Source organism: Penicillium atrosanguineum, assembly GCF_028827265.1.
Source record: "Penicillium atrosanguineum strain IBT 20685 chromosome Unknown utg000007l_segment0_segment0, whole genome shotgun sequence".
In the NCBI taxonomy this organism is placed as follows: domain Eukaryota; kingdom Fungi; phylum Ascomycota; class Eurotiomycetes; order Eurotiales; family Aspergillaceae; genus Penicillium; species Penicillium atrosanguineum.
Genome location: NW_026623139.1, coordinates 2,987,885 through 3,002,553, shown reverse-complemented (window position 1 = coordinate 3,002,553; position 14,669 = coordinate 2,987,885). Strand labels below are relative to the sequence as shown.

General features: G+C 52.3%; 5 protein-coding genes across 5 annotated transcripts; 3 read left to right on the top strand and 2 right to left on the bottom strand.

The window, feature by feature from the left end:
• Positions 1–1,011: 1,011 nt before the first annotated feature.
• On the bottom strand, positions 1,012–2,550 carry N7443_009335 (putative UV excision repair protein (RadW); the record flags this gene model as incomplete). Its single annotated transcript, XM_056889391.1, has 7 exons — positions 1,012–1,128; positions 1,180–1,638; positions 1,724–2,041; positions 2,092–2,171; positions 2,242–2,317; positions 2,389–2,436; positions 2,533–2,550. 7 exons carry the CDS (start codon positions 2,548–2,550, stop codon positions 1,012–1,014), a joined length of 1,116 nt encoding a protein of 371 aa, XP_056738693.1.
• A 1,440-nt stretch (positions 2,551–3,990) lies between these two features.
• On the top strand, positions 3,991–5,160 carry N7443_009334 (uncharacterized protein; the record flags this gene model as incomplete). The annotated part of the gene is made up of 1 exon (XM_056889390.1): positions 3,991–5,160. The coding sequence occupies one exon, from the start codon at positions 3,991–3,993 to the stop codon at positions 5,158–5,160; it is 1,170 nt and encodes a 389-aa protein (XP_056738692.1).
• Positions 5,161–6,351: 1,191 nt separating this feature from the next.
• On the top strand, positions 6,352–8,876 carry N7443_009333 (uncharacterized protein; the record flags this gene model as incomplete). The annotated part of the gene is made up of 4 exons (XM_056889389.1): positions 6,352–6,436; positions 6,487–7,886; positions 7,935–8,039; positions 8,088–8,876. The coding sequence occupies 4 exons, from the start codon at positions 6,352–6,354 to the stop codon at positions 8,874–8,876; spliced, it is 2,379 nt and encodes a 792-aa protein (XP_056738691.1).
• Positions 8,877–9,489: 613 nt separating this feature from the next.
• N7443_009332 (translation initiation factor 6) lies at positions 9,490–10,535 on the top strand (the record flags this gene model as incomplete). The annotated part of the gene is made up of 4 exons (XM_056889388.1): positions 9,490–9,524; positions 9,576–9,647; positions 9,761–9,847; positions 9,989–10,535. 4 exons carry the CDS (start codon positions 9,490–9,492, stop codon positions 10,533–10,535), a joined length of 741 nt encoding a protein of 246 aa, XP_056738690.1.
• Positions 10,536–11,092: 557 nt separating this feature from the next.
• Positions 11,093–13,914, bottom strand: set2 (SET and WW domain protein; the record flags this gene model as incomplete). The annotated part of the gene is made up of 5 exons (XM_056889387.1): positions 11,093–11,656; positions 11,708–11,788; positions 11,838–13,447; positions 13,531–13,801; positions 13,858–13,914. 5 exons carry the CDS (start codon positions 13,912–13,914, stop codon positions 11,093–11,095), a joined length of 2,583 nt encoding a protein of 860 aa, XP_056738689.1.
• Between the last annotated feature and the right edge of the window lie 755 nt (positions 13,915–14,669).

Genomic DNA, 14,669 nt, shown 5'->3' with positions numbered 1-14,669 from the left:
GTCTCGGGTTTGGCTCATCTGGATGGGTTGCATGAGTTCGAATTAGATTATTTCAATGTTTGCATTTTTTTTTTATTACGTTGGCTGTAAGATACATCTCTCTTAGATTCTGAATATAAATACCTCATAGCATTGATCTGAGGATTTTCAGCTCGTGATATCATTAGGTTCTTTTCATTTGCTGGATTTCAAGGTTGTTGTGCTTACTGTGGAATGGTGGTCCTGCTGACCCGAAAATATATACAGGATCTGCAGGATAAAATTGGTGATGGTGAATTCGCCACAGCATTTAGATTTGTATTGGACGTAGATAAGACGGACCCTAAATAACCGCTTCCTGAGAAATTAAATGTTCCTTGGTTATTCAACTCGAGTACTTGGAAAGTTGATTTTGAAGTCACGCGAAACATGGGATTTATGGCGCCTGCGTAACTAGTTACTTCGTAAAGATTACCTCATCCGTCAACCTGGTAACAACTCCAGAGATGGAATGACTTCTTTGAACAAGCTTTCATAAATTCCAGGATCCCAAGCTTCATATTCAAATAAGAAGGCCTAAATGCCAAGTATTGAGACACATGTGTAATAGTCGACACCCGGTCACTTGTCCAGACCGTATGATCCCACCGGCGCACTGACCCCAGACCCCGGACCCAGACCCAGCCACTGAACAAGCAAACACAAGTCAAAGGTTCTGGGGGTTGTGCCCTTCGCTTTCTGATATCTGTCGTGGTACAATATTCCAATCCTGTCGTACAAGGCCAAAGATAAATCTACACGTAGAAAACCACAGCGAAAACGTCCCATTTTACCCATTAAGTTAAGTACATGACAAGTCGTTTCGAGGAGGAGCCGAAGCCAGATGCATTGACATCCATGCCCAGCAAGAAGAAACCGAGGGTGATCGGGATCAAGAAAACAGGGGAAGGGGGATCTGCCGCAATAGCAGTATGCTTGGTATTCATCAAAACATAAGAGAGAAAAGAAGAAGGGATGGGTAACGGTAAACGTTTACTCCTCGTCTTCGTCAGGCTGGTCGAAGAGGAAATTGGCGGCAAGTTCCTCGTTCTTATCGCAAGCGAAGTATGCCTGGATGACGGAGTCGCGGGGGAAGCCAAGACGGCAGAGCTAAGGGAGTTAGCTTTGAGTTGAAGGTAGGGTTGCAGAATGGTGACTTACACGCTCGATGGCATCCCGCTCCTCCTCTGTGACTGAGATGGCTTGCGTGCCGGGGGGCAGCTGGCCTTCCTCATCCTCGCCGAGATCCTCGCTCAGTAGCTGCAGGAACTGCTCCGAGTTCTGGCCAATCATCGCGGCAATCTGAGGGTTGCCTGCTGCGACCTGCTGCAGGATGGGCTCGAGCATGTGCGGTTGCTGCTGGACAAGCTGGCGAAGCTGCTGGAAGTGGGGGTTATTGCGCAGGAAATCCAAGTTGCCTAGAGCTTCACCCCCACGGCCACTGCGGCCACCACCCTCGCCGGCCTGAGCAGCAGCTTCAAACATGTTGAAACCGCCATCCTCACCAGCACTAGCGAGCGCGGCGGCGGCAGCGGCAGCAGCATCCTCGTTGTCAGAGTCAGCACCACGTGCTGGGGTCTCCTCTTGTTGCGGCTCTTGCGCGGGTTGATCGGGGATACCCTATAGCGAATGTTAGAAAAGAAGATATGTGCGGGAGCTTTTTTTTTTTTTTTTTTTTTTTTAAAAAAAAGAAAGAAAAACCTACACTCAGGAGATATTCAATCGCACGATCCGGGTTGAAAAATGCAGCTCTCATAGCACGCTCGGCATCGGCCCTGGCGAATCCCATGTTCTCCATCTGGTTGATTGCGTTCTCCGCGTCAGTGCCCATGGTCAACGCGGAAGGATCGCCAAAAGCGGGCTGGTCGCCTGCGCCTGCGCCAGCCGGCGTAGGGGTCGCAGGAACAGCGGGAGTCGAAGCAGCCGCAGGGGCAGCAGGAGCAGGGGCAGCGGGGGTGGAAGCGGGGGCTCTGGCAGCAGGAGTGGAGGGAGCCTTGGAGGCGGAGGCGGCGGGCTTAGGACCCTAGTACGATGAGTATATTTCCAGGATGTATCTAGCTTGAAGATTCGTACCTTGCCGGGCAAGCAGACCAAGAAATCCTTCTCTTGAATGCTGTAAGACTCAACCGTCTTGTCATCCTGCAGAATCTTGCCTGTCCAGGAAGCAGGTTAGCTGTAGCTCCTCGAGCAAGCTCTCTATCTTTGTATCTCGTGGTCACATACCAGAGTAGATGACTTTCATCCGCTCCGCATCATATTCGCCCTTTTCTTGAGCAATCTTTGCTTTCACTTCTCTAACCTGCGGGCACGAAATTGATCAGCCCCGCACCAGTGGCGTCGGGTTAAATTCAGCGGTAAATTATCACGTACAGTCTCAGAGGGCTCGACATCGATCACGAATTTCTCTTGTTTCAAATCCTATAGAGAGAGAGAGAGCGAGTGTCAGCGGTGTCTGTCTGACACAAAAGGTGTTGATTGAGGGTGTCAAGGATGGTAGGTTGACGAATGACGGACCTTGAAGGTGAGCTTCATTTTGCCGAGTGCCGCCGGGGGAATAGATGGAGGGCGGTAGAATCTAAGGGATGGCGAGATGGAAGTAGAGATTCAAAGAGGGAGAACAAGGATCAAGAGGGGCGCCGAGCAGGAGAGACGATGATGCAGTAAACGAGATGCCTGAGGCGGGTAGTTGCCTCACCGCCCCACATTGATGACCGGTTCTCTTCATCCTGTTCACGTCTGGAGTACTTGGGAATTGTCTTTTCCGAGAATCGCTGTCGTTACTATAGGAGTCATGCTATCGGCGGGGATATTGAAATGGGGCGAATCTCCGTGATCCTGTTTGTCTCGTCCATTCTTGTGCGCCGTCATCGAGCCCCAAGGTCCGCAAGGTCATGATGAAAGACCCTTTTCAAGTATCAGGGTGGCAAAGCACAAGGATCGGCAAGAATGATATCGTTCTGACACTCAATAAAGGGCGTTCTGGGTTAGCCTCGCTTACAGCGTATCCGAGCTCGAGCTGAGATTGCAATGCAGCCACTTGATCAAGCATGGGCACGGACAAGCTCTCCCGCACACGGGACAGACATTTCTTATGAGGACTCGATCTGGAATCCGTACACCAGCTTGACAAATTATAGCAGTCAATCTCCCCAGTGATCAGCCCTGTCATTACGTGGGATCCGATTGGCGGTCCTAGGAACGAGACTTTTGTACTTTGCATCTACAGTACATGTCCTTCCCAGGACCTGGTCATCGATCACTCGTAGCCACTTAGCTACCTAGTCACCTACACGTAGCTAGCCCCTGTGGACCCAAGATCCCTTCCTTAAAGGCGACCTGCGAACTACCATACTACGTAGAAAACCCAGGGGAACGGAAGATTTTAGCCGAGTGATATATCACATCCCGGAGATCGGACAGCGACCCGCTCTGATGGATCGAATAGATAGTTTCAGCTAGCGGCTCGACTGACAGCACTATGGAAAACCAGGGTCTGGCCTTTTCATCTATTTCGCGGGAATCAATCTCCACTTATGTACCTGTACGCCGGCACTACGATATATCAATTCCTGACGTACAGTAGTTCACAGTAGTTCCTGAGCCGGATCCTCGATTCCCACCCCGATCTGCTAATCCCCAGACTCTATCTGCTGTCCCGGGTTGACGGATCAGATCGAATCGAAGGATCCTGCAGAAATATGATCTGTTGACACGGCTTATCCGTAGACTTTGAGCCACGCTGCTCTCTTCGCCCCGTTCCGCGGCCCACGCGAACTATGCTGGCTCATAAATATGAGTTGCCCCCAGGACCTGCAGATGATATTTCTCTCGAAGCCATAGGCCTCTTGCCTGCCCATAGACGCATTCATTTCGCGTGAAGTGGCTTGATATCAACTCATTCTTTCAATTGATATCCTGTCAGTGTGCTTCCATTCTTTTGAACCTCGGGACAGTTCATTTCACTCTCTAAGCATGTCTGCTACCATGTTTTATTGTCTGGCTGCGGCCGCCGTCCTTTCCACTTTGATTTTCACGATTGTTAGTGGTGTTGCTTATGCCACCTTACTCTCTTTATCCTCCCACGTCTCCGGACTCCCTCCTCTCGCCCTCGGTGCTATCAGCTGTGTAGCATTGATTGGCCTCAGCATTCTTTTGCATAAAGACGTTCGAGGAAATCAACCATGGCCTGTCTGGAAGACAGGGATTTTCGGCTGCACGGGTGTATACCTCCTCATCGCCGATGTATCTTCTGCAGGAACCATGGTGGCCAACCTGCCTTCACCTTCAGGCATATGGATCGCCCGCTCAGTCTTTGGGGCCATCGCATTCCTTATGCAAGGCCTATACTTTGGATATCTTCTGGGACAATTGACGCAGAAGAAGCCCGATCCAACCTGGCCAAGTTCCTTATCCCAAGAGCTCAAAACACTCCCCGAAAGCCCCATCTCGATCGCAACTCCATCAGCACCATATGATCCCCATTCTAGAGTAGCAGGGATTGACACCAGAAGATCCTCTCTTCGCAAATTCCCTCGACGATCCAACCGCTACTCAGGCGGGACACTATGTCTCCAAGACTCGCGAGAAGCCAAAAACGAATCATTTGACACGGGCTCCTCTCTCTCCTCCCCAGAACAATCACCAATTCAAGACCAGTTCCTCATCGAACGAGACACCCGACCTCTCCTCCAAGGCGGCAGCATCCGCAGTATGCCCAGCCTCCGAGCTGAAAGAATCCAACAGTCCCTCGACAACCTAGTCTCCCCCTCTCCAACAGCAAGCACATTCAACCTGGACTCCCCCTCTCAATCCACATTGAACTTGAGCCTGCTAGAGCGCGAGCACAACATCCACCCCCTCTTCCGCTCCACCAGCCCATGCCCATCCCCCACACCCACATTGGGGACCATGGTGAAAGGCTCCCCGTCTGCCGGACAGACAATTACCAAAAATACATTGACGCGGATGCGATCCGCGCGCTCCTTGCGCGAGCTGAATATGCGCACTCCCTCTCCGCTACCGGAGAGCAGGCCCGAGCTCGTGCGCCAGGACTCGGGATCTGGGTTGTCCTTGAGCTATGTGAGGCGAGCAGAGAAATACGAGAAAAGATTTTATTTGAATGAATCGCCGGAGGAGAGGTGATTCAGAGACTCAAGCGTCAGTTGATGATTGGTTTACGTGTAATGATGTGTGTACAAAGGTGGTGTTTTGTGAATATGGGAATAGGAATATCATGGGATGGATTAGTTACAATGAATTTGGCAATTCCTACAGCATTGAATGACTTGGGCCATAGAAACCGGAATAGTACAATGGTAATTGGTGCTTTAGGAGTTAGCCGATTGTGGTCAGCCCGTGGCTCGTATACCAAGCCCGGGGCCGTCTGTGGGATGAAATGGCCGCGTTCGTCGACCTGGAGTGGATCAGGATACCTGGGATATGCAGTAGAGGGGTTCTAGTTCTAGTTCTAGTTCTAGCTCGAGTTCTAGTGAAGAAACAGACATATATTAGAATTTAAGTTATCGAAGATGGAATGTAGAATCGAAGAAAGATCGAGGCATAGTATGTGCCTAGTCATGAGGGTGGGCCAACGTAGACGCGCGGGAAAAATCACCGACCAGGTAATCTGGTAATCCTCTCTTTACTCTTTACTCTACTTTCCCTCCCTTTTCTACTTTCTACTTTCTACTTCGATTGCTGCTTTCTACCTGCTTTCTTCCTTCTGCATTCCTACCTTCTCCATTATTCCTACTCTGTTCATCTCTACTCGCGTCATTGTGCCCTTGCGTCCCATCCCATTCGCGCGCCACTCCACCCGGGGCTCCAGTCAAATCCTGCGCCCCGAGTAGATCCTTCCCAACCTCTTTTACCATCTCAGCGACCCTAATCTTATTCTCTTCTCCCATCGCGGCATCTTGCCAAAGGTTAGTCTCATTCTTGTACCTGATCCTGGGCTTCCGATTCCTCTCCTTTTACCCGCCCGCTTCCCCCCGGCCTTGTTTTCCATCCCCTGTCCCTTTCCCTACTTCCCTAGTGGATCGCGTGTCCCTCTACTTAACTCTACTCTCTACTCTTGTAACTCCAACCCATCTTTGGGGAGGCGATTGTTTCATCCGAGACGTCGTCTTCATCGTCTTTCATTCATTCTCCTGTTTTCACCATCTCTTCTCATCACAGTCTTGTTTTTTCGTCCATTTCATCAACCCCTTGTCCATTTCATCTCCCATGTCCCCACAGCGCATTTCATGATTGATTTGTCCGTGTGTTGACCGGAAATTATTTCTCGTTCCGTAATTCTTTCTCCGGGTAACTGACTCCACAAAGACGACAGCGATGGTGGGCAGAAGAGGCCGCAGAGCCACCGCAGGGCCTGCCATTCACTCCAGTCCGGCCACGCGATCTTTGCGCAATGCAGCCGGTAATTTATCCTCTCAAGTCATTTGATTTTAAGTACTCATTTCATTATAGACTCTGCACCAGCCCCGATTGCTACTCCCACACGCGGCCGTGGTCGTGGTCGTGGCCGTGGCCGTGGCCGAGGGAGGGGCCGCTGGGCCGATCACTGGACGCGTAGAGCGAGTATGCCAGGGCGAGTTACCACAGAAGAGAGCCCCCCGCCCAGCGAACCTGAAATGCGTTCGCATATTATCAAATTTCGAGTAGGAACTCCTGCTCTTCGCAATCTGCAAAATGCATCTGCCGATGCCACAGAGGACGCTGAGACGTCTCATACTTCCCCCTCGAGCACTCCTGAGGATTCGCAGAATCCCGAGACTCCCCGCGTGCGTCGATCTAAGAGGGCCATGGCTGTTCCTGAATCATCACGTACTACTCGGCAGTCGGCTAGGTTCAAACCTTCCGATCTGGCCGACGACACTCCGGAGAAATCCGTTGATGCTGATGACACCGAGGATGAAGGCTATTCGCCTCACATAGAAGCCCATGATGAGGATTTCGATCCCCTGCCTCGTATCAAGAATGCTTCTCGAACTCCTGAGCCTGCTCGGCATCCAAATGTCCGATATCAAACCGATGAGGATCACGAGATTGCTGATTCCGGCTCTGCAACGTACGCTCATGATAGTCTCGATGAGCCACCTCGTGGCATGTTTTCTCCGCGTTTCTCACGCAAACGAAAATCCTTCGAAATGAAGGACGAAAGCCAGGACTCGGAGTCCTTCGGTATATCGGAAATCGCCAACAAGAAGCCCAAGATTGAAGAAGATGCTGAACCTACACCCGAGAGTGCCCTGCAGAACGGCAGAGAAAGTGGATCTCTTTCTGACAACACCGTCGACGTTCCCGTTGAAGACATTCCTCCAGTAGTCGCTCCCGCCCGAGGCCGAGGCCGAGGACGCGGAAGTCGTGGTGGCTGGCGCGGACGTGGTCGGGGTCGAGGTCGTGGACGCGGCAGTCGAGGCGGTGCCATTGGACCTATTCGATCGACTGTTGTTCGCGCACGCGGTCGAGGCCGAGGCCGGGCCCGGGCCTCAGCAGCCGCACTCCGACGCGGTGGCAAGAGAATCGAAGATGAGATCTGGGATAGCGAGAGCCGTCGACGATCCCCTTCGCCCATTCCAATTACGCAGCCGATTAAAGATCGACAGGAGGAGCTCGCAGCACTGTTCAAGAAGGTTGGACAGGCACAGCAGCTTGCACTTAGTGTGCTGGCAGATCATTCCATGACGAAAATTGTGCGAGACAAGTTCGCCCATCAGGACTGTCCCGAGTTTGTGCAGGTCCAGAAGGAACTTGCCGATTATGAGCGCAAGGCGTTGAATCGGTACCGCGAGCAATACGACTTGAAGGTTGATAGTGCAGAGAAGGTCTACGGGGGGGAGGTCTTCAATATTACGGAACGAGCGAGGGTGAGCTCTTCTTTGTCTGCTGTGCCAGACATGTCTAACCGTTTTCAGTTGCAAATTGGAGAAATCAAACAGGAAATGTTCCATGCAGCCCGTGGCAAGTACATGGAGCTGGTCGTGGGCCGTCAGGCAGCAGAAGATGATGAACATACGGAGGTGAGCATACATCAAGACAATCTAAGTGGATATCGGCTAACTTTCCAGACTGACGGTTCCGACCCCGATGCCGAGGAGCCACAATATCTCTTCAGAATCGGCAAGGCCGGCCTTAAAGAGGTCGCGCGCGGGTATGTCGCGGAAGCTGTTCGTATCCCCGACGGTGCGGCTGCACACGAACGCGGAGCCAATATGTGGGAGGACTTCATCAAGAAGGTCCAACTGGGCGAAGACCTCAACCCACAGATGCGTGCTCTGGATGGAATTGTAGAGCAATCGGTCCAGGAGAATATCGAGCGATCTTTAGAGACTCTCCTAAATGCCGTCCAAGTCATCTGCGATCAAGAAAATGGCAAGGTCCAAGACACATCACCCAAGGCCTTGTCAATGCTGGCCGATACGGCCCTTGCCGAACCGCCCACTCCGCATCTCCCGCAGATGCGCACCGATCCGAATATGCAACATTCCCACCGTGCACTCCTCCCCACGCCCTCGCAAGTTCAGCCTCCGCATCCGCCTCCGCCCCCCGGCATGGCGCATGGCCCCACCGATCCCCGGTCTTTCATTCTTCCTCGACCTTCCCCAATTCTCTCTCAGCCTCGTCATCTCCTCCCAGCGCGCGGGCAACTTGGCCTGCCGGATCCATTCTCCATGAACGGACCTCCGCAGCTGCCGCCGCCCCCGGGCTCGAACTTCCGCAGTCTGCCTCTCCCCAATTATCTTCCTCCCCCTGGACACCCACAACAACCGGGACCTCCAGGCCCAGGCCCGATGTACTATCCACCACCGCATGGGCATGGACACGGGCCACCACCTCCTCCACCTCGTCGATACTGAGGTAATGCACATGCATGTGCAGTATCGCCCGCGAGCTACCTACTAAAAATGTACCATTACCATCAGGACGAGGGAACCTGAGCCCGATTCCCTCAGATGTACTTTACTTCTCGTCTTTCAGCGTCGGCGTTTGTCCCCTTGGGGATCAGCCGGTCCCAGATACCTCGGTCATTTTGGACCAGCCATAGCAGTCTTCTCCTTGCCAGTCCTCCTTGCCGGATTCTTCGTAGTCACCACGCGTGATTGCATGCAGTCAGTAGCCAACACAGCCACAATGTCCATACTTAGCGCTGATAAACCACCCGTCAACATGAGACAGGATGAGTCAAAAAGTAAGCAAGTACCGGTACACTTCCCACCACACAAAATACCACACACACAAAGTACCAGTACATGGCAATCCTCCCAGCCCCACCGCGGCGGGGCAGCTCCTTCCTGAGCCATGATTGGTCATAGCTTTTGCTCTTTTTCACCTGCATCCCACTTCTTTTAAAAGTCCATCACCACCGCTGTATCCTATATCCCACGTACCCGGATATTCTCGCGCACTTCTCCAGTGCGCTCACTAGAATTACCACCCCCCCTCGACACCGTTACCTCCATACACTCCGCCATGGCTGTTCGCGCGCAATTCGAGAACTCGAACGAGTAAGCGCCCTCTCCATGAAGACCAAAAAGATAACCTGCTAACCGATGCAGGGTCGGCGTCTTCTCCCGCCTGACCAATTCCTACGCTATCGTCGCTGTTGGTGGCTCCGAGAACTTCTACAGGTATGTCCATGTCCATGTCCATGTCCATGTCTCGGATAAACGTTTCGATCTGGATTTGAAATCGAGACAAAAAAAATAATTATCTCGGATCACTGATCCTAACTACCAAATAGTGTCTTCGAGTCTGAGCTGCAGGATATCATCCCCATCTGCCATGCTACTATCGCCGGTACACGCATCGTCGGTCGGTTAACGGTCGGGTAAGAGACTTTCCCTATTCCCCAACCCAGAGCCCAGCTCCAGCTTCAACCAAAAGAAGAAAAAAAAAAAAAAAAAAAAAAAAAAAAAGGAGTCAACGTCAAAGCAAAACCAAACGACCAAAGCTAACTCTGACAAAAAAGAAACAAAAACGGTCTCCTCGTCCCTACAACAACAACCGATCAAGAACTCCAACACCTCCGCAACACCCTCCCAGACAGCGTCAAAATCCAACGTATCGAAGAGCGTCTCTCTGCCCTCGGCAATGTAATCTGCTGTAACGACCACGTGGCGATCGTGCACCCCGATCTCGAGCGCGAAACGGAAGAAATCATCGCCGACGTCCTAGGCGTCGAAGTATTCCGCCAAACAGTCGCGGACAACGTCCTGACCGGTTCGTACATGTCATTGTCGAACCAGGGTGGAATTGTTCATCCCAAGACATCTGTTCGGGACCAGGATGAGTTGAGTTCCTTGTTGCAGGTTCCTCTTGTTGCGGGATCCGTGAATCGCGGTTCGGCGGTGGTGGGTGCTGGTATGGTTGTTAATGATTGGCTTGCTATTACGGGCTTGGATACTACTGCGACTGAGTTGAGTGTTATCGAGAGTGTGTTTAGGTTGGGTGAGATGGCGCCTGGCGGTGCTGGTGCTGGTGTTCACAAGGAGAGTATTGTGGAGTCTTTCTACTAGGTGCCTTGCCTGGTGGTTTGATCCTCATACTTGACTTTGAACGGGGTTCTTTTTTTTTTCTGTCTTATGCTTTTGTTATGCTTTATGAGGCTATTTTCAGTGTGTGGATTGCATTTTATGGAATCTGGCAATGATTTGATGACTTTGATTTGTTTTTGCTTTTGTAATTTGTAATTTGTAATTTGTAATTTGTAATTTGTAATTTGTAGTTTGTAGTTTGTAGTTCTGATGTAGGTAGCTGTATCCAAGTGTATACATAGATGTAGGTGTACATACAGAGGTAGATGTAAACGGAGAATTGTGTCTACTTACAATCCTTGAAATGCTGAACAGATCTTGCATGTTACATGTACAGAAGAATGAAAACTATACATTGGACCAACTCCATGATTGCAACTATCGATCGGGGTATTGAGTTATGCTTCAAAAATACAAGTTAGAAAGAAAATATTAGACACTCGAAGCTAACTCCCACCCAACCGGGTAAAATGCTCCTCTTTTCACCCCGACCATTCCATGGCCCTTTCATTCTCGCTTAGAATTTTTGCTGTCGTCAACTAGACTTCGTTCTCTATCTCCATCTGAGATGGTGACTGGGACGGGGGCTGGGACTGGGACTGGGACTGGGACTGATCCGGCTTCATGTTGGCGGAGCCTGGTGACTCCGGAGGAGGTGGTGCAGGTGGAGGGGTGAGATCGTCGGCCTCTAGTTCTCTGGACTCGGAGTCGCCGGAGTCCGGCGGTGGTGGTGGCGGAGGGGGAGGTGTGGACTTTTGTCGTTTCATCGGGGAGTTGGAGCCGTCACCGGAGGGGTGGAGTTGTTCTTCTTCACGCTTGCGTTTGAGGGTTGCGTCCTCCTCCAGTGGGGTCGAGGTTGGCTCGGCGTCGGCTTCGTCGTCGGACATTTTGACGTCTTCAGGCGGGTTGGCTGGGTTGCCGTTGGTCTTGGACGCCTGCTTTGCAGCCTTTTGCTTCTCGCGTTCCTTCTGCTTGGCGGCGGCCTTGTCAAAGAAGGATTTGCAGTAGCTCTTCACCGTATGTTGGTGTTTCTCGCTGATTGGGGCGGTGGGATCGGTTACACGCTTCTTTTTGTAGTCGCCATCGACGAGCTTTTTGGAGGTCTGCTTGCTGTTAGAATGAATCATAGCAGGGACGGAGAAAAGGGGACGTACGTCTTTGGCGAACCGCTTGAGATGGTCCTTCGGGATTTTGTGCCTGTATTGGTCACTGACCGACTTGATGTGAGGGAATAACTAGGCATGTGAGCTTTGTGCCTGCAAGACGTGCCGCAGATAGACTTACAGTATTCTCATAGACCTTCATCTGCTTCTCAATGGAGAGCTTCTTCCACCAGTCACCCTCCTGTTTTTTCTTCTCTGGCTGTTCCGACGGTTGGGGTGTATCAGGTGTCTCGGTCTTTTGCTCAGATGGGGTCTTTTCTTGCGCACTCGCATTGATGATACCGTCGATAATGTCTTGCAAGCCCTTGATCTTCTTCGGGACCTGAGGCTCAACGGGTGTTGCAGGGGCAGTCGGTCTGTCCCATGTGGTGTCACCCTTGGCCGTGTAGTAGTAGGTTCTACCATTAGCATCTGCGGGGAACCATCCCGGCGGCAAAGGCTGTTGTTGACGCCCACGCCGGTTTTGTTGTCGGTCCCGCTGATTTTGTTGTTGGCGGTTGCGAGACCGCTGTTGAGATGGTCCACGCGGGGCTTCATATGTAGGAGAAGGCGAACGGGTGGCTGTGCGTTGACGTTCGCGTCCAGGATCGCGACGCTCGAAGGGGTTGTGCTGCTTGGGCTGGTCACCAGGCTTCATGCGCGGGATGCGATATCCCAGCTCCAAGTTGGCCCAGCTCTCCAGCAAGACAATTGCCTTCTTTGCCACACGTTCATCCTCGCTGGTGGTCAGAGGCTGAATCTTCGACTCAATCTTGGAGTCATTGATCTTGTTGCGTGTGAGCCGTGGAAACTTATCCAGGATGTCCAGGATCTGCAGCATCACGTTCTGATCTTCCTTCCACATTGCGAGTTGGGAGTTCAGGATTTGGTAACCGTGCATCTTCACGACACGATTCCGGACCCGTTCATCCTCACAGCGCTGAATACGACCCAGAAGCTTGACGGCAATCCACTTCTCCTGACACTGCATGAGAGCGGCCATGACCTTGGTCACGCCATCTTCATCCAGGGACTTGGCCTGCACGCTGTCCACATACTCCTCGTCGTCTTCCTCGGTCTTCTTCTTCTTGGGGCGACGCGCCACCACCGTATCCCAGCTTTCAGAATCATCAATACCGAGAGCCTCGATTGTCGCGTTCGAAAGCTTGGTAGCACGCTCAGTCTGGGTGCGTCCGCCAATGAAACCTGTGCAGTTGGGCTCCCCGCAGTAGCAAGGTTGGGGATCCGCACCGTACCGATCCACATTGTAGTTGAAGACGAGCTCTTCGCCCGCTTGGACCGCCCGCTCAGCGAAAATTCCCATACGCAACTTCTCGCCCACGACCCATTTATCGACATAGCAATTGGGATTGCAGGAGTGGTTGCAGAATCGACCCAGATTGCCTCGCCTCGTCGCATCTACGAACTCGCCCTTGTTCAGGGACATGAAATAAAAGTGTTTGATGCCCTCTTCGTCGTACTGTCTCGTCCGACGCCGGAACTGTTGCTCTCCGATCACCTCTCCCACGTACTCGAAGATCAACTGGTGGGGGTCGAGATTCGTTTCCGCCCGGAGTCCGAATCCTTTTTTATCCGTTTTGATGACCGAGACCTTCGCGTATTGTTTCTTCTGGAACCGCTGATTCTGACAGTTTTGACCACAGCCGCAGTCGCCCACGCACTCGATTTTGGTCGCGCGGTTGATGCAATCGGAGTCCTCGCCACATGCCGGATTCTGTTCGGTGTGCATGTCTAGAGATCATTGGTTAGTGTCGTCGCCCGAAGAGACGTGCGAAATTATTGCGTAGGGATAAGGAGAACTTGAGATGACCTACCCCACTCGTCAGTGCAATCACACTCCATGGCATGCTCGGTGTAGCCCATGTATTTGTTAGCATACCAGCAAGCCTCGATTTGTTCGAAGGAGGCCAGCGCGTCGGCAGTGCTGTCTGGCAAGTGAGACCATAGCTGCGGCGGACGAGACACGACCTTTTGAGACGAGCTGCGCGAGAGTTTTGGCGGCTGTCCCGGCTCCTGCTTGACGACAATTTCTCCGCCAATAGTCTCCTGTTCTTCCTTCATGCCTGTATCGGTGTCGGGGGGTTGCTGTCGGGCGAGTGAGAAGACATCGCGCGAAGGCCATTTTTGGCGTCGCCGTTGACCGGAGAATGCAGAGCTGCCTCGGGGTCATGCGAGTCCGCGCTGCCATGGGCAGACATGACGACACGGACTACGAGGGAGAAGAATGCACGTAAAGAGAAAAAAAAAAGGTAGCGAGCGAACGTAAGGAGAACGCTAAATTGATTGGGATATTCCTAAACTGAGGCGCGCTCTCACCGCCCGATTTCACCAACGTGCCTGACCGCCCGCACTCTCACCGCCCACGAACCGCGTTCTGTAAGAACAAGGACGCCGCGTCGTGCGTACGGTAGAAATGAGCCATAGGTCATGTAGTGAGTCGTGAAATGACATCCATGCGTCCGTCTGGATCATGTCCTCGGGCTGTTTCCCCCGGTGTGATGCAAGTTGATCTTTGGGATAGCTGCCTATCATTGTGTAGGGTAGATCGGCACATTCTTTTACCCCGTCAGCACGACTCGCCGAAGCAGCGACGATTTATGAGTCTGGGCCGTCAAGCAGGCCCGTGGGAATGGTATAGCGGAAGATGCGCGGCATCTGCAGGAAGTCAAACAAGCGGAAAACGATAGGGTGAGACGGACGAACAACAAACCCCTGCAGGGCCACGTCCATCGCGGGCAGCGACTTGCAGTTGGCCGTTGAATTCGGGCGGGAAAGGATTGGCTGTGACGATGAGACGATGAGTTGCAGACTGCAAACGGCGTCTGTGCGCGATATAGACTCGGCGCGATAGCATATCTATTCTATTGTATGGGTTTGGGTGATTAGCCTATCTACTTTAACTACGATCTAAACAGCTGGTCACCTGCGGGGCTCACATTCTCTCCCCCAGGTC